General features: G+C 46.5%; 2 protein-coding genes across 2 annotated transcripts; both read left to right on the top strand.

Moving 5' to 3' along the window:
• The first annotated feature begins 458 nt into the window (after positions 1 to 458).
• On the top strand, positions 459 to 7734 carry LOC131480045 (pepsin-3-like). Its single transcript, XM_058662414.1, has 9 exons — positions 459 to 514; positions 917 to 1076; positions 2434 to 2551; positions 3148 to 3266; positions 3937 to 4136; positions 5736 to 5852; positions 6351 to 6495; positions 6600 to 6698; positions 7585 to 7734. The coding sequence occupies exons 1-9, from the start codon at positions 459 to 461 to the stop codon at positions 7732 to 7734; spliced, it is 1164 nt and encodes a 387-aa protein (XP_058518397.1).
• Positions 7735 to 18439: 10705 nt separating this feature from the next.
• LOC131480044 (pepsin II-4) lies at positions 18440 to 25390 on the top strand. Its single transcript, XM_058662413.1, has 9 exons — positions 18440 to 18524; positions 18939 to 19098; positions 20449 to 20566; positions 21308 to 21426; positions 22069 to 22268; positions 23425 to 23541; positions 24052 to 24196; positions 24297 to 24395; positions 25241 to 25390. Exons 1-9 carry the CDS (start codon positions 18469 to 18471, stop codon positions 25388 to 25390), a joined length of 1164 nt encoding a protein of 387 aa, XP_058518396.1. The 5' UTR covers positions 18440 to 18468.
• Positions 25391 to 25785: the final 395 nt, after the last annotated feature.

Below are 25785 nucleotides of genomic sequence, written 5' to 3'. Positions count from 1 at the left end.
AATCACACACTGCCCACATGAACTTTGGTTGAATATTCAGCAATGCTGTCTCTTTAAGTAGCACATCTGCTCTCCTAGAATGCCATTAATCCTCCAGCATCAGGTCAGTGTTGCACTCTGTGCTCCGATCACCAATTTTGGCATTTTAGCAAATTGGAAAGTTGGCAACCAGCCCCATCTCATTCCATAAGACATACCCACCACTCAACGGCATCTTGTTCTTGCAACAGAATTCCAACTGTGGGATTCTGAATAGGCAATATCTCAGAACATGACTCGGGGCAGGGGTCACCTTATCAGAACATTTTCTGGTAAATGTGATAGCAGGTGGCCTTTACACACTGATAAGGGTTATTAGAGTCAGCAAGGGGCCGCTATTTAAGCAGCGGCTCTTGCCTGTTGCTATACACCTTCCACTTGTCCTGCTTTCCCCACTGACCTGGGAGTCAGCAAGAACCATGAAGTGGCTGCTGCTGCTCGGTCTCCTGGCACTCTCTGAGTGCGTTGTGCACAAGTGAGTCTGGCTTTTGCCAAAGGGAACAGTGGCTCCAAGGGGGATTTTCCAGCATCTACTGCCTTGCCCACCCCCATGTAACACCCATTTCCCTCCTTTCATTCTTTCCAGCTTTTCCCCATATGGAGTCTTCCTTCATGGTCCCTTTCTCCAATTCAATTCTGTCACCACATTATAGACACGCTTTACAGACCAAGCCATGACATCTACCAGGGTTTGGGGTCAGCCCCATCGCTAGATGACTGCTCATGTCCCTCTGTGCGCTTTGACTTACTGATGGGAACATCTCTGCAACACCTTTTTTCACTCATGAACAAGTTTTCTTGTCTTTCATCTCAGCTTGGAGTCTTCACCAACTACTCCTTCTCTCCTAATCATGCATGTGCCAACATTCTCTCCCAGGGTACCCCTGGTCAGAAAGAAGTCCTTGAGGAAGAACCTGATTGAGAAGGGATTGCTGAAGGACTACCTGAAGACTCACACTCTCAACCGGGCCTCCAAGTACTTCCCTAAAGATGTCTTTGCCTCTGGTTCCACTGAGAGCCTGGAGAACTACCTGGATGTGAGTGCCTGAGCAGCTTGAAGGGGGAATCACAAGGACTGAGCTAGCAGGAGACATGGTGTTGGGGGGATGTGGCTGACAGCCAGAGATTGCAGCTTGGCTCTCAGAAGCCCATAGTTGAGGCAACCACAATCACCCTTTCCCTTCTCATGTATTGTGTTTTATCTGTTTATTATTTCAATGCTTTTTTATTCTGAGTACTCCCTTATGTATTCGGTCAGGCATTGGGTTGGATAGACTCAATAAAACCACAGTTCCCAAGAGGAAGAAAGATGATCTTGACTTAGCCTCACCAGAAAGTGAGAACAATGACAGGCTTGGGGCCATTAACTGAGAGGCCACTGTCTCAGTGAGTGGCTCCTGGAAGAGATGCAGGACGACCTGTAGCAGTGTAGGAGCAACTGGGATTCCAAAGAGAATGAAGGGAATTCCAGAGAGTATGAGGGCTCATGCTCAACCTGTGGCCAGTCCTTCTGATTGAGCATATTTGAGAAAAGAATAGAGCAGTGTGAGACAAAAACGGAGGGAAGGGAGGTTGCACTAGTGAGCCCCAGGGGCCATGGATAATATTATCCGCTGGGAGGGCAGATAATAGAAAGGCTATGAACTGAAGAGGACTAGATCCTAACTGCAATAGATGTCTCTGAGTCACTGGGCTGACATGATCAGACTTAAGTCTCAAAAGCTTATTGCCTCTTATTTGGGGGAACCAATGGCATGTTCAGCCCAACAACACACCCCTTGTATTATCTTTGTGAATAGGACAAGGCTGAGGGCACAAAGCACCTTTACCTGTGCTCAAGGGCTAGGCCTCTGAGATCCACCAGACCCACTGCACAAAATGTTCAGGGTCCAGGCCTGCTGAACCTCAAAAGCGCATTCACATTCTGTGAGCCTTACTGTTCTGTATACACAACAGATCCACTCAGAGTCACAATCCATAGGTGACTTCAAGTCAGGAACTGCATGGATCTTCAACATTGTTCAGTACAGGCAGAGCTGGCACCTGGGAGAGCCCAGAAACATAAGCCTATTTAATCAATGAGCATATATTTTTAAAGATCTATTAAGTGACAGTACATTGAGCCAACCAAAGATCAGGGGCTTATGTTCCAGAGAGAAAAACAAATTTAGAAAGCATGTGAGATGAATGCAGCTTATAACAGAAGACAAAACAAACTAAGACTTCAAGGAGCAGAGGAGACCAGGGCTGGGCTTTGAAGCAGTGTGCTAAGATGGGGAGAAGAGATGGAGGGTCTTCTACATAAGAAACAGACTAGGCTGAGAAGTGGTCACTATGTGAGTTTTGACATGGAACACTCCCAGTCTTTGAGCTGTGTTGTCCTGGTTCCTGCAGACTGAATACTTTGGCACCATCAGCATTGGAACCCCCGCTCAGGACTTCACCGTCATCTTTGACACTGGCTCTTCCAACCTCTGGGTGCCCTCTGTCTACTGCTCCAGTGCTGCCTGCAGTGAGTGTCTGCCATTTCCCCAACACATTCACTTCGGGTTACTCAGCACCAGATGGTGCTGGGATTCCTCACCACACAGACAGCTTTTACAAGTCTCATGAACACATTGGCAGTCATTAAGGGACTCAAGCAATAAGACTTGTACAGGCTGCTACCAGTAGGAAAGCATGCAAAATAGGTGCTCCTGTGGATAGTGGTGATTGAAAGTTGTCATAGGGACTCATGGATGAGAAGTCCTATGGGGGTCTAATACAAAGTTTTGCTGAGGGCTCAGAGGGGTCAGCCACACTGGAGCCTAACCTCTGAAGAAAGCCCAAGCAATGTGGATAGCAAGGCTCATGCACTCAGTGCTTGCTTGGGGCCCTTGCAAGGACTGGAGTTCAGCAATGAACCACAAACTGTGGAACAATACTGACTGTCAAGGAGAAGGGATTAGAACCTGGGGTCTCCTGGCATTCAAAGGTCATCTTACAGGTCATCCTAGGCAAAGGTCAACTTTCTCTTCCATAGTCTCAACCAACACAAGAAATCCATTCCAGAAACTCACGAGTCTTGTTGCCATTTGAGGTTACTGATGACACTCTTTGCCTTTGCAGGCGTCCATAACCAGTTCAATCCTGATGACTCCTCCACCTTCGAGGCCACTAGCGAGACAATCTCCATCACCTATGGCACTGGCAGCATGAGTGGCATCCTGGGATACGACACTGTGAATGTGAGCACCTGGGGGCTCTGCCTCCTCACACTGCCAGCCGTGGAGCCTCCAGGAACTTGGTGACCACACTCAATGGCCCCCCAAAAGAGCAGTATTGTCTTGGAGACCATGCAGGCAACAAGATGGGTGGCACAGGGAGTGATGTGGCACAGTTGTCACTTATGCTCATGAACTGAGTCTAATATGCATAGGGATGGTTCCTGGAGTGCTCAGTCAAATGCAGTGCTAAATTTCAAAGAAAAAGTAGAGAAAAGGGACACAACTGCTTAATTGTCTTGTAGCATCTCCTCCTCCTTTTCCTCCTATTCCAATCACATGAGCCATACACACTCCTTAGCCTATGGCAGCTCTCCTTGGCTCTAATGTGCAGCAGCTGGGTGACCAACCAAAATCCAAGTGCACCTTGACTAGGCATTCTATGTCAGCCTCTCACAACAAGTTGCATCCTGTGGCCTCTGAGTCATCAGTCACCAAGATCCTATCCAGTAGACGCCACAAGCATTACAGGAGACAGTCCCTCTCCAGGTCTCACACTCTGTTACCCTGGAATGGGAGTTCTCTAAGAAATGTAGCAGCATGGCTCTCGGTCCAGGCCTGGAGTCCACTAGTATTCCAAGGAACATGTGCTCATGGGGGACATCATCTCTGTCACCCTTTCCTCCTTACACAGGTTGGAGGCATTGAAGACACCAACCAGATCTTTGGCCTGAGCGAGTCTGAGCCCGGCTCCTTCCTCTACTATGCTCCCTTTGATGGCATCCTGGGTCTGGCCTACCCCAGCATTTCTGCCTCTGATGCCACACCTGTCTTTGACAACATGTGGAATGAGGGCCTGGTGTCCCAGGACCTCTTCTCCGTCTACTTGAGCTCGTAAGTTGGCTAGACCTGGGTCTTCTCCCACATGAACCATTTCCACCTAGCCAACCAAGGATTATCCAGGGCCAGAAGGGCAGCAGATGAGTTGAAAAGGTTGAAAATTTCAAAGTCAACCTTCAAGTCCAGAACAGCACAAAACGGGGAGTAATGCTGCCACATCCGCCTCATGCCTGCTCTTTCTCTCTGCCTTCTGACAAACAATCTTCATGCACTGCTATATAACATCATTAGCCATTTGCTCCCTGGGCCCAGTTACTTCATCTTTGTATCAGAAAAGGGACTACTTAAGTGAACCCACCTAAGGCAGGCTCAACATTGACAGCAGAAACAATGAAATAACAAGATTGGAACACAGGATGGGCCTTAAAAATGCGTCTGGAATGTGAAAGGAGAGACACATTTAGAGAGTAGGTGTTCAGTTCATGGGTTAGGTCATGGTGTGGGAGGTCTGCTTCCCATACCTAGTCCCTGAATGTTTCCTACTCCTCTCTACTGGATTCATCTCCATCATACTACAACACTAAGAAGGGGCAAGGAAGTGGTGAAGTTACCTTCCCCACTTGGAACATCCAGACTAAGTGCTGTGATCCTTGCCGCAGCATGAGTCACCCAGTGGATGGAAGAGTCATGAATGCCTTAATCTGTCATTCATATTACGCAAAAATAAAATGTGAGCTTACATTAGTGCAGATATTTTAAATGGACAGGTAATTTGTCTAATAGTATGCATGTTCCATGAACATTCTGGAAATTGATTGCATGCACAGACTCCAAAATAGGCACCAATAGGATTTCCTTCAATTGTATTATTTCTAGGGCATTTTTGGAAGCACTCTCATACATCTTGAACTACAAAATTGCAAAAGCCAGTAACAAAGAACCCCTATATGGGGGCTTCTATCCTTGTGGCACTTGGCTAGTCAATCTTCAGGAGACTCTGAAACATAACATGCTTTCATGAGAATGAAGTATTGCCTGTGGGCCACTATATTGACACTCCTAGAGCAAAGTACTAGATATTGGCACAACACACAGTCTGGGGCAGATATTTGCATGCTGTTCAATCTATCCCAAATACCAAACCTGTATGGTAGATCCTTGACCCTGTCCCATTGGATCACAATAGTGCCATCTGACCCCCATCTGATCACGATAATCAAAATGATCCCCAGACGCAGGCAACAGTAGCTCTGGCTGACGAAGAGCATCTCCACCATCCACTACTTAGGGACATACCATCCCAAATACACATTTCTTCTGGTCCCAAAGACTACTACAACCACAATTAGGATGCAAAGGATACACTTGGGTACACATATTTGTAGGTAATACTCCCTGCTACAACTACACAACTGTGTGAACCCGAGCTGGTGGCTTTACTGCTCCGAGACAGCAGTGTAAAGTCAAAGCCTATGCACCAATTTATGTGGATGTGCTGTCACAGAAGAAGCACCCATGTGAGTCACACATTCAGTAGAGTCCTAGCTCTCAAACGCAGCTCATCGATGGGATCTCTTGGGCTGTACATAGCAGTTATGCAACGCATGAATGAAAGAATGCCTGTCTCTCTCCCTGCCCCTACACTTTCCACAGCGATGATGAGAGTGGCAGCGTGGTCATGTTTGGTGGCATCGATTCTTCTTACTACACTGGGAGCCTGAACTGGGTGCCTGTTTCCTATGAGGGCTACTGGCAGATCACTGTGGACAGGTAAGACCATGCTGCTGCAGGACACCCTGCTCTGAACCCTTATTACTTTGCTTGATGCACTTATGCTTAGTCAGCTACCATGATCTGCCTGGAGCAGCCTGCACACGATGAATCTGCAAACCAGACGAGCCAGCGAAATCCCAGGAAACTTAGTCCATGGGAAGAAAAGCAAAGAGAAGGATTTCTGGGAGCCCAGATCCTTACCAAGGACAGGACAGCCAGTTCCAAATGGTTCAGGAAGCATGGTCAGATTACAGCATACTAGGGGTGGCATAGCAATCCCACCTGTCTATACCTCTCAGGATAAAGGCAGCCTGGAAAGGATCAGAAAGCCTGCCTCAGTGGGAAGATGGCTACTGGCAGTCTAGGATTAGAAATTACTCAGAACAAGAGTTCTTTGCCAATGTTGAAGCCTGACATCCCAGATGTTCTGCCCCATAAGCGGCTTAGGGGTAAACCTGGGGCCTCATGGGAGCCAACCTTGCATCTCACCCTCAGCATCACCATGGATGGAGAGACCATCGCTTGTGCTGATGGCTGCCAAGCCATCGTGGACACCGGCACCTCTCTGTTGGCCGGCCCCACCAGTGCCATTTCCAACATCCAGAGCTACATTGGAGCTTCTGAGAACTCGGATGGAGAGGCAAGTCCAACCACGACTGCTCTGTTCTAGCCACAGGTATGGGGAGGAACATGCACAAGGAATGAACCACTCACACTCTAACCTCTCATATTCACGCCCTCCAGATGGTTGTCAGTTGCTCATACATGTACTCCCTGCCCAACATTGTCTTCACCATCAATGGAGTCCAGTACCCTGTACCTGCCAGTGCCTACATTCTGGAGGTAAGGGAAAACTCTGAAAATCGTCTGACATGCCGATATACACCGAGGTCACACATCAACCCTGTAATAGGAAGCACTCTTCTCTTTACTTAAGCCAAGTATTCAACTCACATCTCTCCTGTACAGCTTACAGAGGAAAACAGTTTCTTCAGAAGCAATGCATGAATGAGAACTGCCCTTAACGGAAAAATGAGGCATCACATGCTGGCACAAAAAGAGGTCATGGTCCATTTAGGCTCAGTCACCTGAACCCTGAGTCTCAGTGTCACACACATCACTTCTCACTATGGTGCACCCTTTCTCAGTTTCTAGTCCTTGGTGAACACTAGAGGCTCAGTTCATCCCACCTTTTCCATTGTTAAGGGGTCATGGTGAGTCTGACCATACCTTTATTCCAATGACCCACGGCAAACACCTTGCTTCTTACTGAAAAACCATGCACAGAATCGGTTTCTCACAGTGCACTGTCCTTGCTCAGCACAGGCCTAGTCATCTTTTCAAAGACGTTTAGCCTGCAGCCAAGGCCAAGCCCCATTGTCCAGAGAAGGAAAGCACCCCATGGCCGCCTACTGAGCCAATGGTCATGGTGAGATTAATGAGAAGGGCTGTATTTTGGAGGATTCCAAATCTCTCTTCCAAAACCTGACATGTCCTGAGACATGTTGCTCAGAGTACAGTTCCATTATCTTCCAATAATAGCATATACTGCCCACAAACTGTAAGCAGCTGAGTTGCAGGCTGACCCAGACCAGCATGTGCCACAGCCCCAAACACTGAGAAAGGAAGATCTTTGCATGCTACTTGCGGTCAGAATAAGGAACCCGTAATGGTTATCATCGAGTGCCACTAACCCTCACTCTGGTCCCCATGCCCTTCTCTTCTCCAGGAGGATGGCGCCTGCATGAGTGGCTTTGAGGGCATGAACCTCGACACCTCCACTGGCGAGCTCTGGATCCTGGGTGATGTCTTCATCCGCCAGTACTTCACTGTCTTTGACCGTGCCAACAACCAGCTTGGCTTCGCTGCCGTGGCTTAAGCCTGAAGCTTTGAAAACGATTCCTGAGATATTTGCATCCCCTTAGATGGATTGACCTTTCCTGGTTGTTGTTCCTGAAACACAGTCTCCTTGCAATAGAACTAGATACCTTGCTCTATTCGCAATCATGCCCATAACATAGAATAAAAACAGCTGATGAAAATGTGTGTGTCTGCATTTCCTCAATGGTACATCTCCTGCTACTGCTGCTGTCTGAACACCAGGGAGATAGGAAGAAACGCACACACCTGCTCACACTGCATCAAAAATACTGACATTTCCTAAAGAGGCAGAAATGATTGCAGAAGCAGTCAGAGCATTCAGTGCAAGACAGAGCACTGAAGGCTGAGTGGGAAACAGACATCATCAGGTACATTCAAGCGCTGAACTGATTCTATGTGGAAAGCAATTGGAGATACATTGCAAATTCTGTCAGCAGGCTAAACACCACACAATCATATTCCAAATGAAACTGTATGACATAGGAATAATATCTCAGGAAAAGTCTTCTCTTTTTTTAAAGATTTATTTACTTTATTACAAAGTCAGATATACAGAGAGGAGGAGAGACAGAGAGGAAGATATCCCGCAACAGCCGGTGTGCACCGATCCAAAGCTGGGAACCAGGAACTTCCTCGGGGTCTCCCACGCGGGTGCAGGGTCCCAAGGCATTGGGCCATCCTCGATTGCTTTCCCAGGCCACAAGCAGGGAGCTGGATGGGAAGTGGAGCTGCCGGGATTAGAACCGGTGCCCATATGGGATCCCGGGGCATTGAAGGTGAGGACTTTAGCCGCTAGGGCACGCCGCCGGGCCCGAAAACTCTTCTCTTCACACACACAGATACCGCAGACATGTGAACAACTGAGATTCTATTTCAATTAATATGTTTTGCCTAAACGAAGCTCTTATTAGGAAGCCACATGTTTCAAACAGTCTAAGAAATGCATGCCAGCAATAATTAACTAAGTCCTCTATATTGTGTCTTAGGTGTCCTACATGAAGGCAGGAGAGAAGAAAAAAATAAAATTTTGAGTGAATGGTCAGGAATTAGAAGGAGAGAGATGGGGGTTTATTCCACAATTTCCCACACAAAACTGAACTTATAAAGCTTCTATTTTCATCCCTGCACAATTGGTTTTCACAAGGTGGCCTAATAGGCAAAAGGCTATTGCTTTTTTAATCTTTTATTTGTTATTATTATCATTATCAATTTAGGATATAGTTCCATAGAACTCTGGAATTTCCCTTTTCCCCTCTCCAATTCCCCCCGTCACCAAGTTCCCCTATATCATGACTATTGTATAGTTACTAATACACAGTTATATTTCCATTACTGTGGGCATGTACAACGGCAGGGTATCCATCATCCTATTGTCATGTAGTAAACAGCATCATTGGGAGTCCATCTTTAGTTTGGAAGTAGAGATGCATACTACATTGTATCCTCACATCTGGATATGTCAGTCTCCATTTCACAGCTACTGTACATCCCCTCAAATGAAAGGTCATAATACAAAATCAACAACAGCAAGAAAAATAGAAATTTACAATGCCATGAAGTTAAATTACATGTTACTAGCTATGACAGCCTCCATTACACAGCTATTATACATCCCCTTAAATGAAAAGCCACAAAACAAAATCGGTAACAGGAAGAAAAAAGAAATTAATAACAACACCATGAAGTTAAATAACATGCTATTGAATGACTAATGTATCGCTGAAGAAGTATAAAGGAAAATAAAGACCACCTTGAGGAAAATGATGCTACTATATGATTTATGAGTCAGTGAAAAATTCAATCAGAAGAAAGTGTTTTGAAGAGCACTGAAAGCTAGTGGAAAAGCACAGCAAGTACATTTTTATTTTTATTTCTTTTTTGTTCTTTTATTTTGGTAATATTTATGCAGTCGATTAGTGAACAAAGGGACAAGGGCTGCAGAAAAGTGTGTAAGACCATTGTTTCCACATTATTTTTTTTCTAGATCTGGGGTTAGGGGAGAATAAAGGGAGAAGCCCCACTCAACCTCCCACCCATCACAGGTCCCCAACATGGGACCTGCTCTGAGGGTCCTGCTCGAGCGGTTTTGGTGGTCCAACAGTTCTGAATTGCTGCCAATATCACCATTGCAAGAACAATGAAATCTCGCCAGAATCCACTGGCTGACACAGTCTACCTTAGAGTCTCCGTTAGCCCAGATCTTCAGTGCCAACTCATGGCTGGGACAGATGATCTATTTGTTCTGCCCTCTGCCTGTCGTGGTACCATGTGTCCTCTACAGGTTCCAATAGACTGCCATATCCTCCATGTGCACTTGGATTTCCTGTCTACTGTTCCATCTGAGCCTTGGAGGAGGCTCAGTTTTGTCACTTGCACTCCATGGTCAGATCATGGAACCTGCACTTCTCTTCATGGTTGGCTTCTGAGATCAGCAGTGCAGTTGGGGGGATCCCCAAAGAAACTTCATCTGAGGTGATCCTTGTGTGTGCTGGCCAATACAAGGTCCGGCACAGCGCATTGCCCCAATCAGCTTACACATATGTTGTAGTTGCAATTGCGGCATCAGTTCAGTTTCCAGTCCTGTCTTCGACAAGAACCAATGGGTGTTGCAGTCCAGCCTGTTTCTGCCCAGCACACACTCGGCCCTCACACAAACCAGTGGGAGTTGCAGCCTAGTCGAGGAGATTCCCAATAACTCCAACAGGCCGAACCCTGCCCGGGTTCCCATGCTTGCCAGTATGTACAGCAGGCTTGTTCAGTCTGTCCCACATCCCATTTAGCTCTCGTACAAGTCAATGAGCATTGAAGCCTAGTTCAACCCAAGCAGCTCCACTATCCAGCCCACACATATGCTGCTGGTTGCCGTTCTGTCTAGCCACATCTGCCCCAGTCCTGCTTTTCATGCTCTCCTGTGGGAGTGGTCAACCAAGAGGGAGGCCCCCACTGTTTCCCTAATGGGCCCACTCCCAATCCCTGGATCACTCTCCAGGTGGTTCTGGAGTTTAAATGGACAGAATTTGCCCCCTGTGCCAGCATCTGCCAGCTGATGCTGCAGTAAAACCCAACTAACCCTTACCCACTCTGATTTATGCTTCTACCTGTAGAAACAGTCAACCCAGCCTGGCTTCACTGATCTAGCTCACATGAGGTCCACAGGTGTTATAGCTCTTCTGGTCTGGTCTCCCCCATCCCAACTCACACTCTCCAATGGGAGTGGTGTTCTAGCAGGGGAGCCCTCCACATTTCCCCTACCAGCATTTCCCTCCTCCCGCACTGGTTCTCACATGTGCTGATTGGGCACCATAGCCTGGTCTGGCATGGCCTGCCCTACCTCAGCATTTCCCAGTGGGTGCAATAGACTGGCCCACCAGGCCCAACGCCAATTCCAGCTCAGGGTGGTAGGGGCTAAAGCCTAGCTCAGCTCAGTACAAGTACATTTTTATAGTACAGTTGAGGAAATGTAGGCAGGGCCATAATGTGCATCTACCCCTTTTTCCTGCTGCTTTCCTGTCATGCATATGGACGCTGGCTCTTGTCCCAGCGGCCCTGCTTCCCATCCACCTCTCTGTTTGTGGCCTGGGAAAGCAGTCAGGATGGCCCAAAGTCTTGGGATACTGTACCTGTGTGGGAGAGCCAGAAGAGTCTCCAGGCTCCTGGCCTCAGATAGGCAAGGCTCTGGCCATTGTGGTCACTTGGGGAGTGAATCAGCAGGCAGAAGATCTTCCTCTCTGTCTCTCCTCCTCTCTGTATATCTGACTTTCCCGTAAAAATAGAATAAATATTTTTTTTACTACACTGGAAAATCTCAATGATAGGATGAATAAAGCAGAAGAAAGAATCTCAGATTTGGAAGATACTTCCTGGAAAACAGAACTGGGTCAAGCTAAAAAAACGTATCCCAGAATTAACAGACACTATTAAAGGGACCAAAATACAAGTTATGGGAGTTTCAGAAGGCACAGAAAGAGAAGCTGGGGTTAAAGGTTTATTCAACAAAATATCAAATGAACGCTCCCCTAATCTGGACAAAGAATTGGAATGCAATATTCAGGAGAGGCACAGAACTCCCAACAGGGTTGAACAAAAGTAGTCTTCACCACGACACATGACAATCAAGGTCTTTTCAATCAAACATAAGGAAAGCATCCTAAAATGTGCACATGAAACAAATCAATTAACACATAAGAAATGGCAATCCGACTCACAGCTGACCACTCACAGGAAACTCTACAGGTAGGAAGAGAATGGACTGACTTATTCCAGAGTCTAAAAGCAGAAAACTGTCGGTCCAGAATAATATATCCAGCAAAGCTTTCCTTTGTCTTTGAAAATGAAAGATAATAGTAAAGAAAAGCTCAAAGAATCTGCCTCTCCCAGCCCTGTCTGAAAAATGATACTTAAAGATGTTTTCTTCACAGAGCAAAGTATTAGCATTCACTCAAACAAAGGCAAATATGAAGAACAGCCCAGTAAAACAACAGAAGACTAAATCAAACAATGAACAACTCTTTGCTAAAATCACTGAACAAATTACCACCCATTCATTTTAACCCTGACTGTAAAAGGCTGAAACACATGAATCAAGTGTCCTAAATTAGTAAACTGGATTTAAAAAACAGAACCCGGGCTCAGCCTGGTAGCCTACCAGCGAAAGTCCTCACCTTGCATGTGCCAGGATCCCATATGAGCACCAGTTTTAATCCCGGTGACTCTGCTTCCCATCCAACTCCCTGCTTGTGGCCTGGGAAAGCAACTGAGGATGGCCCAAAGCCTTGACTTCCTGCACCCACATGGGAGAACCAGAAGAGGTTCAGGGCTGCTGACTTCGGACTGGCACAGCTCCAGCTGTTGTGGCTGCCTGGGGAGTGAATCAGTGGACAGACGATCTTCCTCTCTATCTATTCTCCTCTATGAATATCTGACTTTCCAATAAAAAAATAAATCTCCTAAAAAACATCTATCTGGTGCCTATAGAAGATATATCTCACTAATAAAGAGCAGTGAAAACTGTATCTCATGGGTTTAGATGTTTTTGTTTTCATTAATTCAAAACATTTTTTTTCTCATTAAATTCTTCATTAACTCATAGGTCATACAGTAACATTTTCTTCAACAAGGTTCTTGATTTTCTTTGTCATTTCTGCAGCTATACATTAGTCATTCAGTAGCATGTTATTTCACCTCATGGCATTGTAAATTTCCATTGTTTTAAGATTTATTTATTTTGTATTGGAAAGGTGGATATACAGAGAAGAGAGACAGAGAGGAAGATCTTCCATCCGATGGTTCACTCCCCAAGTGGCCACAATGGCCGGAGCTGAGCCAATCCTGAGCCAGGAGCCTCTTACAGGTCTCCCATGCGGGTGCAGGGTCCCAAAGTCTTGGGCCGTCCTCAGATGCTTTCCCAGACCACAGGCAGGGAGCTGGATGGTAAGCAGGGCTGCCAGGATTAGAACTGGTGCCCATGTGGGATCCAGGTGCATTCAAGACGAAGACCTTAACCACTACACTATCATGCCGGGCCCAGTAAATTTCCATTTTTTCCTGTTCATTATTTTTGTGGCTTTTCATTGAAGGAGATGTATATTAACTGTGCAAGGGAGACTATCATGCCTAGATGCGCGGAATCAGTGCAGTATGCATCTCTACTTCCAGGTCAGAGATGAAATTGTTGAACATATCTTGACAGTAGGATGCTGGAATCCCTGCCATAGTCCTTGCCTACAATGATGCACATAGGAATGTTTATGAGGAACTACACTATTGCAATAATATAGGGGGATTCAGTGAGGAGGGGGATTGGAGAAGGGACTTTAGTGGCAAGGAAAATCATAGGGCCTATGGAACTGTAAAATAAAATCATAGTAAAAGCAATAAATAAAAACAGAAAAGAAGCACAACTCACTGTTCTATTCAGTAGGTCAATGTCTTAACTGAATAAATATGTGGGAACATATGTAAGCCCAGGTATGGAACTCAGTGTGAGTCTCCCATTTGGGTAGAACGACTCAAAGTTATGAAGAACTACATAACAAGGTCTTAGAAAAGGGAGCCTGATTTAGTTATCAATCAACTTAATTGATCTTTGTTGTGAATCCCTAGAGCCAAAATACATCTCTTCCTTTAGAGCATCAGGTAGCTACAGCTATTTTGTGATAGTCATGGAAATCTCGTACCCATGGAAATGCTCTGTTTCCAAAACATCGTCAACCACACACATGTGACTTCCTGACTGCATGTTCTGCTTCCAGAAGAGCTTATGGGCCTGCATTGTGCCACAGCACCTAAACCCACAGCCTGGCAAACTGGTGTCTCATATCAGAGCTCAGACTCAAGTCCTCAATTCTGCACTTGTGATTTGCTGTCTGCTACTATGTGAGCCAAATCAGTGAAAGATAACACAAGCATCCAGGCTCCTGTCACCAACTAGGGAAGTGCAGATGGCCTTCTTTGCTCCCGGCTTGATCTAGACCAACTCAGGTCATGGTGGTCATGTGGTCAGTGACCCAGTAGCTTGATGCTCTCACTTTCTACCTCTCTCTCATCCTATGTTCTAAAAAAATGAATTAATGAATGAATGTTAAGACTCAACAAAACCTTCAAGGGTCATGTCAACTTATAGGAAATTACATGAAAAATACACAATTACTACAGTAAAGGTAAATTACAAACAAAAAGATAAGCAGATGGCAAGACAGTATATTCTGCACTATATATGCGTATATATAAAGATAAACACATTCATTTGAAACATGATTGTGATTAGCATTGGATAATGGGGTTATGAATCATTTTGAAAACACTTTAACATGATTTATGCTATTGAAAAGCACACAGAGAGAGAGAGAGAGAGAGAGAGAGAGAGATCTTTCTTTCATTGGTTCCCTACCTAAATGTCTACAAAGATTAACAGGGTAGGTTGAATACAGTGATCCAAAAATCAATCTGTGTCTCTCGTACCTGTAGCAAGACCCAAGTGATCAATGTGTCATTGGCCACAAGTGTAAATTTGAGGGATAGTAGACACGGGAGAAGCAGGACTGAAATTCAATCACCGCTGTAGGAGATGTGGGCAATGCTAGATGTGGGCATCTACAGCAGAATCATCCACTGCAACGTCTAACCCCCCCATTACTTACGTACCTATAAGCAAGTCTATACTAATCATGTATGGGAGTACTTCGACACTCCCACAGAAGATGTGCGATATGAAAAACTATGCTCAGATTTCACAACCTCTTATACACAATAAATGATTTTTCTTAAGCTATTTTCCCATAAACTTCTGAAGCTGCTACATGTTATGTATATATGTGAACCAAAATTAATGAGCCTGTCAATGGAATGTTAACAAAAGCCTTCATCTAGGGAAGGGCAGTGAGCCTGAGGCAGAGAAGGACAGGGTACAATGTTGCTGTGACTGAGGTCCATGCCCTGGGCCGAGACCCTGATGGAAAGCTCTGCAACCAGCTGTCTCATGGAAAATCACTCCAACTCCACACCACCTGTCAAGCATTACGTGCTTCATCTCCATCTCAACATGTTTGCTTTATTCAACCTATTCCATTCCTTACACTGATACATTCCTGGAACACTTCTGAACACCTGGAACCTTGGCAAGGAGTAGCCAACACTACTCTAAGAATCTATTCTCCTTACCCCTCAAGGCCAGGCACTGCCACACTGAGTGCCAGGCAGGACTAATGGCTGGGTAAACACTGTTGCCCACATATCCTGCATGCCCACCTGGCACTGTGAGATTAGACAGATTCTTTGGCGTTTGCCCTGCATCACATTGGCTGATGATCAGAAGGCTCCAGCATCAAGATTACCCTCTGTCACCCAAGAATTCTAGTACATGAGGTCATGGAGTTCACTCCTCAGAGTGACCCTGGGACAGCCATCACAGAATCCCAACTTACACTCAAAAACACTCAAAAAAGGGCCCGTGTGGTAGACTAATGGCTAAAGTCCTCAACTTGCACACATCAGGATCCCATATGGGCGTCAGTTCATGTCCCGGAGGTCCTGCTTCCCATCTAGATAGTTGCTTGTGGCCAGGGAAAGCAGTCGAGGGTGGCTCAAAGCCTTGGGACCTTGGACCCGCATGGGAGAACTGGAGGAAGCTCCGGGCCCCTGGCTTCAGATCGGCACAGCTCCAGCCATTATGGCTGCTTGGGCAGTGAATCAATGGATGAAAGATCTTCCACTCTGTCTCTCCTCCTCTCTCTATAGCTGACTTGCCAATAAAAATAAATACATCTTTTTTAAAAAACACACACATGGAAATAAACCAGGTAGGCCAAGAGCCTCCCAAGAACAGCACTCTCCTGAGACCCAGGGACCAGTCTGGAGAGTACCACATGTTGCTCATGGCAACAGCATGCATGGTGATTTAAAGGGAAAAAGAGCACAGATCTCAAAGTGCTCAAGAAAGCAGAAGAACCCATGAGAGTCAAGTATTTGGCTCAAAATTGATTATACATGACACAACCAATGGACTTTGACCTCTGCTTCCTCAGATCACTCACATGCCATGAATGATACCGAGTGTGAGACATCCAAGTGGCTCTTGTTGGACTTAGGCCTGCCAAGGGTATGGTTCCACCTGTGACTAAGTGGAGAAAGATTATGCCCACACTCATTGTGAGTGGGAAGGATGCATCTCATGGTGAATTGTCAGCTAGTGGCCTTCAGTTTCTTTGGCTGATGGCTGAGATTACACTCAATGTCTTGTTATGTTGCTCCTGTCAGTTGAACTTGTTACTTTCTCAGAGTCAGTAGAGAGAGTCTACACCTACAGTCAACCAGAAAGACAGTTGTTCCAATCAGCACAACACAACTCAAACACAGATGTCTCTTCTTGCTGCATTCTAGAGGATCAGAATCAAGTCATGGGTCATGCCCATGTTCAAAGGGAGTAGGCTATACCATTGCATCAATACCCCTGAAACATGAAGAGGGCCTGTGTTAGTCTGATTCTCACTAGTACAAAGAAATACCTTACACAATTGATTGCTGTGTTTTCAATATTTCAAGACCAATAGCATTAGGTAGAATATTTTCCCGGTGAAGAACCCACAATGGATGTCGGTGTGTGTGCAGAAGCACAAGAAGATGAGCCAGATTCCACAGACAGTGGCTCGGTGGACATGCACGCTAACAGCAGCCGTCTCCTGAGGAATGATCTCCATGGACAAGAGTCTGCTGACACAAGGACTTCCCACTAGGCTCCAACAGCACCACTGGCAGGCAACATAGGACAAATGAGATTTAGGAGAGTATTTAACATCCAAAACAATCTTCCAATCACATCAGGGACATCCTAGAGAAAATCTGCCCTACTCCTTAATTGTTTCCCTAACCATGTCAGTCTCCCTCTGAAATTCAAAATCTTACTCTTGTGAAAATATTAAGTGTCTTTCTCAGTTCAAAAGCTTCCTCCAATATAATCCAGAATCCCTCCAGGAGGGAAGACAAGAGGCCTCCAACTCTCCCTGCACTTCACTCTTCAGTTGAGTACTTGTGCATGCAGTTTAGAATTCAGCACCTCCTACACAGTCTCATGATCAGGCTTGGCAACAGACTCCTTGTTGCTACTTCATCCTTACATTCCTGCAATTAACTGTCCCTGTAAATCAATTCTCACATCACAGTGAACACTTCATGACTGGTCCCCATGTTTGAGTCTCCAGCAATCATCTAAGACACTTGGGGATTTCAGATCAAGATCATTTCGGTCACCCAGTCACAGCCATAGTTTCAGTCAAGAATTCATAAGATGGTAAATGCAATGCAGAGCTAGTAGTGGTGGACGGGGCAGGAGGACTCTCTCTCCAAACTCCAAGCAGACATGGTGGGAGGGACTCACACTCTGCTGTTTCCGGCTTCAGTCATAGCTGAACATGGGACCACCACACAAACATGTCCCCTCTTCTCAGGTTATACCTTCTATTTCACACTCTTTCTAGGTCCAGCTCACCTCCAGAGATGAATGTTCCAAAGATATATGGGGTGTCTTCACAGGCACAGTGCCTTTGGCCCACAAATGTGGGTAGTCTGTACCAGACAGTTTCATTATATACGGCCTGAGGCAGGGAATTTGGAGTTTCTATGACCTCCTTATCAAACAGAATTGCAGTTTCCAAGCCATGAAGATGAATTAATGACTCAGGGTCTGTCAACAGAAGGCAAATCTACACTCATTTGCACAGATTCCAAAAGACATACCCAATGAAACAATCTGCACAGGAGTGTGGGTCTTGCCCAACGAGCCTCTGACTGCCCCCATGCTGTATGGAAACAGCACACATCGCTATTTTGAGCAGCTGCTCTCTAAAAACCCCAAGCATTTGTTGGTTGACCTGGGACAAATCTGGGTATGCTGAGCTTCTCCAACATTGGATTGATGCTGTGTTCTATGCATCTCTGACCACTTCTGCCAAAACACTGAGCTTGGAAAGCTCCCCCGCCCTGCCCAGATGTACTCCAACTGTGTGATATCATTTTGGTGGAAAGCCACTCAGCAGGTAAGTTCTCTGAACGTGACTCCAGGCGGGACTGTCTTATCATAATTTTCTTTATGGCGTGTAACAGCTGGTGGCATTGATATGCTGATAAGGGTTATTAGTGAGGATTTGGCCTGAATGTATATAAGCAGTGGCCCTAGTCTGGTGCTCTACACCTTCCACTCATCCTGCCTTGCTCATTGACTTGGGAGCCAGGAAAAACCATGAAGTGGCTGCTGCTGCTCGGCCTGCTGGCACTCTCTGAGTGCATCATCCACAAGTGAGTCTGGGCTTGGGCAGCAGGATGTAAAACTCCAAGGACAACTCTCCAGCCCTCTAGTACTTCCGAATATCCATCTGTCCTACAGAACACATTCCTTCCTTCCTGTGTTCCAGCATCTTGAGTCTTCCTGGGCTCCTTTTCCTCCCTTCTGAGACCACATGGTAGGCATGGTTAACAGCACATACTATCAGAGCTGCTGTGGTGTGGTTTCAGCACCATTGCAGTCACCTCCCCTCTGTGCATTTTGGGTAAAAGATGGGAGCTTCTCTTCTCTCCTTTCTTTGCTTCTCTTAAGCCACTTTCATTGTGTAATAGGGCATTTGTAGCATCCTCTGCAGCATCCTCTGGGCAGGATCCTTAGCCAGTAACCAATCATCCCTTAACTGGGACTGTCTCAATGCTCTGTCCCAGGGTTCCTCTGGTCAAAAAGAAGTCCTTGAGGAAGAACCTGATTGAGAAGGGCTTGCTGCAGGACTACCTCAAGACTCACAGCCCCAACCCGGCCTCCAAGTACTTCCCCAAGGATGCCTTTGCCTCCACGTCCACTGAGACAATGGAGAACTACATGGATGTGAGTGCATAGGCACATAGAAACGGCAGCAGCACCACGGACTGGGCTGGAGAATGAATGGGGAATTGGGATGGCAGTCAAGACAGCTGACTGATGTCAGGAGCCCAAGGATACTCAGGGAAACTCGCAATCTGAACTATCACTCTCATTTATGATCATTCATTTCTTCAATATGTATAATCTGTCGCAGCTTTTATGTTTGGTATTTTTTTGAAGGGGAAAATATTGAGGAAGCACAATGTTAGGGGCATGGGGAAGATGACATGAGAGAATTTCTGAACTCAGGAAGAAGCCAGACTAGGAAAAAGGCTACGAACAGGAGTTGTCATTCAGTGGCCCAGCTGCTCTAGGAGGGCACAGACATATCCTGGGAGCTGTGACAGAAGAATGCATGGTTCCATGAGGTGGAAAAGATTTCCTGAGAGCAGGAGAGTTTGTGTCCAGCCCATGGCAATAGGAAGCCAAGAGCTTATGTGGAAGAAACAAGAGAGTGCAGGAGAAGCATGGAAAGGAAAACAAGTTTTTCCAATGAGGCAAAGCTGCCATAAGTGGGGAACATAACATGGGTGCAAGGGCCCAAACACTTGGCTTGTTATCCACTGTCTTCCCAGGCCATAACAGAGACCTAGACATGAAGTGGAGCAACTGGAAATTTAATGCATACCTGTACAGAATGGCAGTCATGAGGCAGGCAGAGGCTTAATCATCTTTGCCTTTTCATGGGCCTGCACAGGTGACATTTGACTAGAGTTCTGAAAGACAAACTGAAGGGACAACCAATGCAAGTTCCTTGCCCTGCAATCCATCTTGAATTCTCTATCAACATGACAGGGAAAGTGGAGTAGAAAGGGCAAGAACTAAAGTGCTGCCACTGAGAATGGAAATACTGAGGGTGACATATCTTATAATCTACAAGTAACACCAAAGTTGAGTAATAACATATTTCCACAAGCCCTAAGGTTAAGTGACCTCTGTCACCTGATATGAAAATGAACAAAGTGCACTTGAGGCTTCACTTGCTGCTACCACAGGTTGCACTATGTTCTCTGAGAAGCTCACAACACAAGAGGCTGAGACTAACACAGGGAGGCAACCAGCTAACAGTGGACAGCACATGAGCCTTGGGTGCAAATGACTTAACAGGGAAGAGTCAAGGGAAACCAGCGAGCCATCAGAGAAGACTACAAGGAGGAATGGGGACAAGAGCTGAGCTTTGAATGAGGGAGCACTTGAAAGGAGAAATGAGAAGACAGGAGAGGATGATGGAGCAGTGAACTGAGAAGATGGTCTTCAGAAAGGCCTGGATGTAAACGTCTGTATCCTTGAGCTGTGCTGTCCTGACCCTTGCAGGCTGAGTACTTTGGCACCATCAGCATTGGAACACCCCCTCAGGAATTCACCGTCATCTTTGACACTGGCTCCTCCAACCTCTGGGTGCCCTCCACCTACTGCTCCAGCCTTGCCTGTTGTGAGTACCTGGACCTGCACGGTCCCTCCCACTCTTGCTATCCTGGCATCAGCTGACAACCTGGGAATCCTGACCACTCAGACACTTCTCAGAGTTCCCCTTCAGCCTGTTCGAGACACTCAGCATTCATACAACAAGGCTGATCAGGGATGTGGAGGAGTCAAACTGGGAAAACTGGCTGTGTGCCATACAAGGATGAACAGACATGGTAATGTGCACCAGCAGCACAACATTTGTAGGTGTCCAAAAAGAGAGCTTTTAAAGCCTGAAAATGACAGGGTGCAAGGGCCTGAATGATAATGCAGTGTTCACAAAACACACACAACAGGCACTGAATTGTTCATCAGGTAGATCTAATCATTGACAGTCACCACAATGTTTCCGGTTTCACTCCCTTAGGAGCAATGTGATCTGTGTTCTGTTTCACAGGGAGTGCCCATGTAATGTTTGCTTCCCATAATGGAGCATTACCTGCCAGAGGGGCCTATGACAGTGTTCAGTGTTTGATGGAGGTCATCTGGGGAAGTTAAGGGATATCCTGAGACTGTCCATCAGTGACATGGTGTGGGCTGACTACAGGATCCAGCGAACTAGTGTTCTAATGGTCACCTCAAGTCATGTTAGAGCAAAGGTTGTTCTTCTGGAGTGACTCACCCTGGGACAAGAAACAGGACACCAGAAAGCCATTACCAGCTCATTTCTTTCTATTCATGTACTAATGAGTCACTTCCTCACTTGCAGTCCTCCACAAGCGCTTCAACCCTGATGACTCCTCCACCTACCAGGCCACCAGTGAGACTCTCTCCATCACCTATGGCACTGGCAGCATGACCGGCATCCTGGGATATGACACTGTGAAAGTGAGTACCTGGAGACCCTGCTCCATCACAATGCCCATTTTAAGAATACCTAGGGAAATTGTGGGGAGCCCAAAGATTCACAATTAGAAGTTCACATTACCGGTATTGTTCTTAACAATAACACAAGCAACAAACACGGTTAGCCAGAGAGCAATGAGACACAGGTGGCACACACATCAGGGGCTGGGCCAAGTGTGCGAAAGAAGTGGTAGCTGGCTCCCTCACACCAGCTCTGGGATGAATGTCATGGAGCAAACAGGGATTGAGACCTGGAAGGCGAAAATGCCTACAGGATTCTCTTCTATTTCCTCTACCTCCCTCCAGTCACAAGACTTCCACAATCCCTACTGCTAGGACAGGGAGCAATGAACAAAATTTGCTGGGGTTGCAGTTTCATCTCTCTTACAGCAGAATCTCATACGGAATCACACACATGGTCATACAAGCAACAGCGGTCATTGACATGTCCTATGGGCAGTCAGAAACACCCCACTTATCAGCCTGATGTCCTGCAAGCTCAGTCCTTCAGCAAATCAAGCATGATGGCTATGGCTCCAGCACAGGGGTCCAACTGTGCTCTCTGGACTGTGCTCATGGATGATACCATCTTTCTCTCTCTCTCTCTCTCTCTCTACTACACAGGTTGGAAGCATTGAGGACACCAACCAGATCTTTGGCCTGAGCAAGACAGAGCCTGGCATCACCTTCATGTTTGCTCCCTTTGATGGCATCCTGGGTCTGGGCTACCCCAGCATCGCTGCCTCTGGTGCCACACCCGTCTTTGACAACATGTGGAATGAAGGCCTCGTGTCCCAGGACCTCTTCTCTGTCTACCTGAGCTCGTACGTAGCATACCCAGGGCCCTTATCAAACTGAACACTTTCACCAGACCCACAAATGAACTTCTTCAGGCTCACCAAGACAGGGATGATTTCAAAAGCATACAATGTTAAGTGTCACCATCAAGGTGTGGAGAAGGGTGTCTTTAAGCAATCATGCTGCCAAATCTCTGTCTCTTTCTCTCTCTCTCTGTCCTCCTCCTTTCCCTTGACAGTGATCTGCATTCAGTATTTTTGACCAGCTGAAATATTTGTCCCCAAACTTCCAAAGCTTAGATGTTAGTAGCCAGTGGATGTTTTGAAGATACCGTCCATCAACCTTGGCCCGTAAAACATGCCTTTCTGAGGGAAATCACATATCACACACACCTCAGCATTCATAGCAAAACTACAAAGACCTGACTGGGATTTGGGGACAGAATAAACATTCATGCCAAATGAGATTAAAAACTACAGTGAGGAAGTGGGTGTGAGTTCAGATATTACTTCTGGTACCCACTTGCCATATCCACCTCCTGATTGGAGTCCCCACTCCACTCTGCACTTCAGCCTCCCCATATTCCCCACTCTGGTAGGAAATTGCTGATGGCTCAAATACTTGGGTTCCCAGAGGAGCACTACTAAGCTCAAGTTCATAGCTTCAACATAGGCCAAGGAGTGTTTGGGGACATTTGGGAAACAGACAAGTGGACTTTGCTAGATTGCCCACACATGTGAAAAAAGGGCTAATGTTTCCAGACATTGGCATCACCAGCCCTGGCTGAGAACCACCGACCATGCCCCTGATTGCTGAGGAGCAAACAATGGCCCACATTCACATCTCTTGTGCCCTCAGGGCAGCTGTCATGAGGATCTTAACACAACAAAAGCATATTTGGGAACCATAATATCTTTGCTCTCCTTATGCCTAACACTTCCAGTTGTGCAATCTTGAGCAAGTTGCTTTCTTCTCTGGGCCTCAGATTTCTTTGAAATAGGTAAATATGCAAATAATAATACTGACCACTACCTGAAAATGGTTAAAGAAGAAATGTACCATGATGTCACGTTAACACAGCTCTTGGCATGCACGGGTGATCTATCTAGGAAGGTGCCTAGGCTTTACAGAACAGAAATGTAGCACATGAATGAGTTCATGTCTTCTCTCCCTCTCCCACAGTGATGATGAGAAGGGCAGCTTGGTGATGTTTGGTGGCATCGATTCTTCTTACTACACGGGAAGTCTGAACTGGGTGCCTGTCACTTATGAGGGCTACTGGCAGTTCACCTTGGACAGGTGAGACCACACTGATGCCGAATGATCAGGACCTGGACCCTGATCTCATTTCTTGCTGTAGTCACAGGTGACTCACTGTCTTGATAGCCAACAAAGAAGGAACCTGAAACATGGGCACACTAGAGAGAGCCCAGAAAGGAGATTGGGGGACAGAGAGGACACTACACGAGGGAACCCAGGTCCAACACAAGGTCCAAGACAGTCACTTGCTGATGATCAATCATGCAGCTTCTCCTGCCAGCATTTCAGACCAGGTGGCTGAAGCCAACTCTACACAACTCTCAACATTTAGGCAACATGGGAAGTATCACACAGCCTTCCTCTCTACAAAGAATGTCAGCGAAGATATAGGATAAGGAGCAAATGACTAAGAAATCGGCTCAGGTCAATCCTGGACAAGCCATGTTGTACTCTGACTTCCCAAGTGTTGAATGCTCCGTGGTACATCCAAATAGATCACACACATAATTGTGTACACTCATGAAACAATTCCTTGCATCTCACCCTCAGCGTCACCATCAACGGAGAGACCATTGCTTGCGCAGACAGCTGCCAGGCCATCATTGACACGGGCACCTCTCTGCTGGCTGGACCCACCAGTGCCATTTCCAGCATCCAGAGCTACATCGGAGCTTCTGAGAACTTGTTGGGAGAGGCAAGTCCATCCCCAGATGCTCTCTTCTAGACTCAAGTGCTGGGAGTCCCATGCACGAGGAATGAGCCCCTGCTAATACTTCTATCCTCACGCCTGCCAGGGTACCATCAGCTGCTCAGCCATTGACTCCCTGCCCGATGTTGTCTTCACCATCAACGGAATTCAGTACCCTCTGCCCGCCAGTGCCTATATCCTGAAGGTAAGGGCCACAGGACCAGGCTGGAATGAGCCACTTCACCAGGTGATCACGCACTGTGCCCTGTCACGCAGTAATGCATATTTCTCCAGCACAATCACAAGAGGTTGATGCCACCTGCTCTGTGGGACATTTAGTGAGACAGCGTATCTATAAGCAACACACAAATGAGAATCTGGAAGAAAACCCTGAAGGAAAAGTGAGGCAGACGATGACAACCTGAGAAAATGACTGTGTCCAGGCAGATCTGTGCCTCAGTCCTGAGTCTCAATGACCTGCCCTTTAATACTCAGCAAAGTACAACCATTCTCAGGTTTCAATTCTTTATCTCAAAACCACACATGTGGGATCAACCCACTCGCAGATTGTACTTAGTGTCATTCCCTGAAAGTGACCACATCTGAGTCTAGTGAGCCACAAGAATATGCCCTAGAGTGTCAAGTGAAAATTCCATTTATCCTAGTGACTGTTGCTGCTAGTGAGAAGCATTCACACCTGAGCCTCTCCTCAGCGAGTCTTACCTACAGGCACAGCTACATCTAGGAACTCAAGGAGGGGAAAAGGCTGACTCATCCGGATGTCAGACATCCTTTATGGAAGCTGGCGTTACACAGGTCAGGATTGTAGCTCTGCCAAAGACACCGCACAATGTCCAGCAATGTATGAACACCAAGAATGCACTGAGAAACTAGTACCAGTACTTTCAGGTCAGCAGCAACCAAAGCCCTGGACACTGAGCTAGGAATCCCTTCTGGGCATAGAACTTGCAGACACACCAAGGAACCCAGGGTGATTATGACTAGCTCTCACTGTCCACTCTCCCATGCTCTTCCTTCTCTGCTCTGCAGGAAGATGACGACTGCATCAGTGGCTTCGAGGGCATGAACCTTGACACCTCCACCGGCGAACTCTGGATCCTGGGTGATGTCTTCATCCGCCAGTACTTCACTGTCTTTGACCGGGCCAACAATCAGCTTGGTCTGGCTGCCGCAGTTTAACTCTGCAGCTTTGAGCCCTCTTCCAGACACATCTGCTCTCCATACTGCACTCCCTTAGCTTGAATTCTCCCCATAGTTCTTCCTGAAACACAGTCTCTTGCCAAATGTAGTAGCTGCTTGACTGTTCCAAAAGACACCCATCATGCAGAATAAAAACAGCTAATCAAAATGTGTGTGTGTTTTGTTTTTCTCCTCACTGCTTTGTCTCTTCTACATTACCAGGATGGGAATTCCAGTTAGGCAAGGAGGGGTTTCTGCTATCTGTTCGATCTGAAGTACAAAGAGACAGAAGCAGACACTCAAGACTCTGTGGGTCTAGATTGTGATGAGATCTCAACCAAGAATCTCTGACTCTTATGTAACAACACAAGCGATCCTTCTCTCTTTTCAATATA

Source organism: Ochotona princeps, chromosome 4 (genome assembly GCF_030435755.1).
Source record: "Ochotona princeps isolate mOchPri1 chromosome 4, mOchPri1.hap1, whole genome shotgun sequence".
NCBI classification, from domain to species: Eukaryota; Metazoa; Chordata; class Mammalia; order Lagomorpha; family Ochotonidae; genus Ochotona; species Ochotona princeps.
Note: the sequence above shows the minus strand (reverse complement) of the source record. Positions and strands in the feature narration are given on the sequence as shown.

What these genes read in the sequence shown, in the direction of transcription:
- LOC131480045 (XM_058662414.1), top strand. Translation starts at nt 459, where the DNA reads ATGAAGTGGCTGCTGCTGCTCGGTCTCCTGGCACTCTCTGAGTGCGTT. An exon ending in TGGCAGATCACTGTGGACAG is followed by an intron (nt 5,853 to 6,350) that starts GTAAGACCATGC and finishes TCTCACCCTCAG; the next exon opens with CATCACCATGGATGGAGAGA. An exon ending in CTGAGAACTCGGATGGAGAG is followed by an intron (nt 6,496 to 6,599) that starts GCAAGTCCAACC and finishes CACGCCCTCCAG; the next exon opens with ATGGTTGTCAGTTGCTCATA.
- LOC131480044 (XM_058662413.1), top strand. Translation starts at nt 18,469, where the DNA reads ATGAAGTGGCTGCTGCTGCTCGGCCTGCTGGCACTCTCTGAGTGCATC. An exon ending in TTCTCTGTCTACCTGAGCTC is followed by an intron (nt 22,269 to 23,424) that starts GTACGTAGCATA and finishes CCTCTCCCACAG; the next exon opens with TGATGATGAGAAGGGCAGCT. An exon ending in CCAGTGCCTATATCCTGAAG is followed by an intron (nt 24,396 to 25,240) that starts GTAAGGGCCACA and finishes TCTGCTCTGCAG; the next exon opens with GAAGATGACGACTGCATCAG.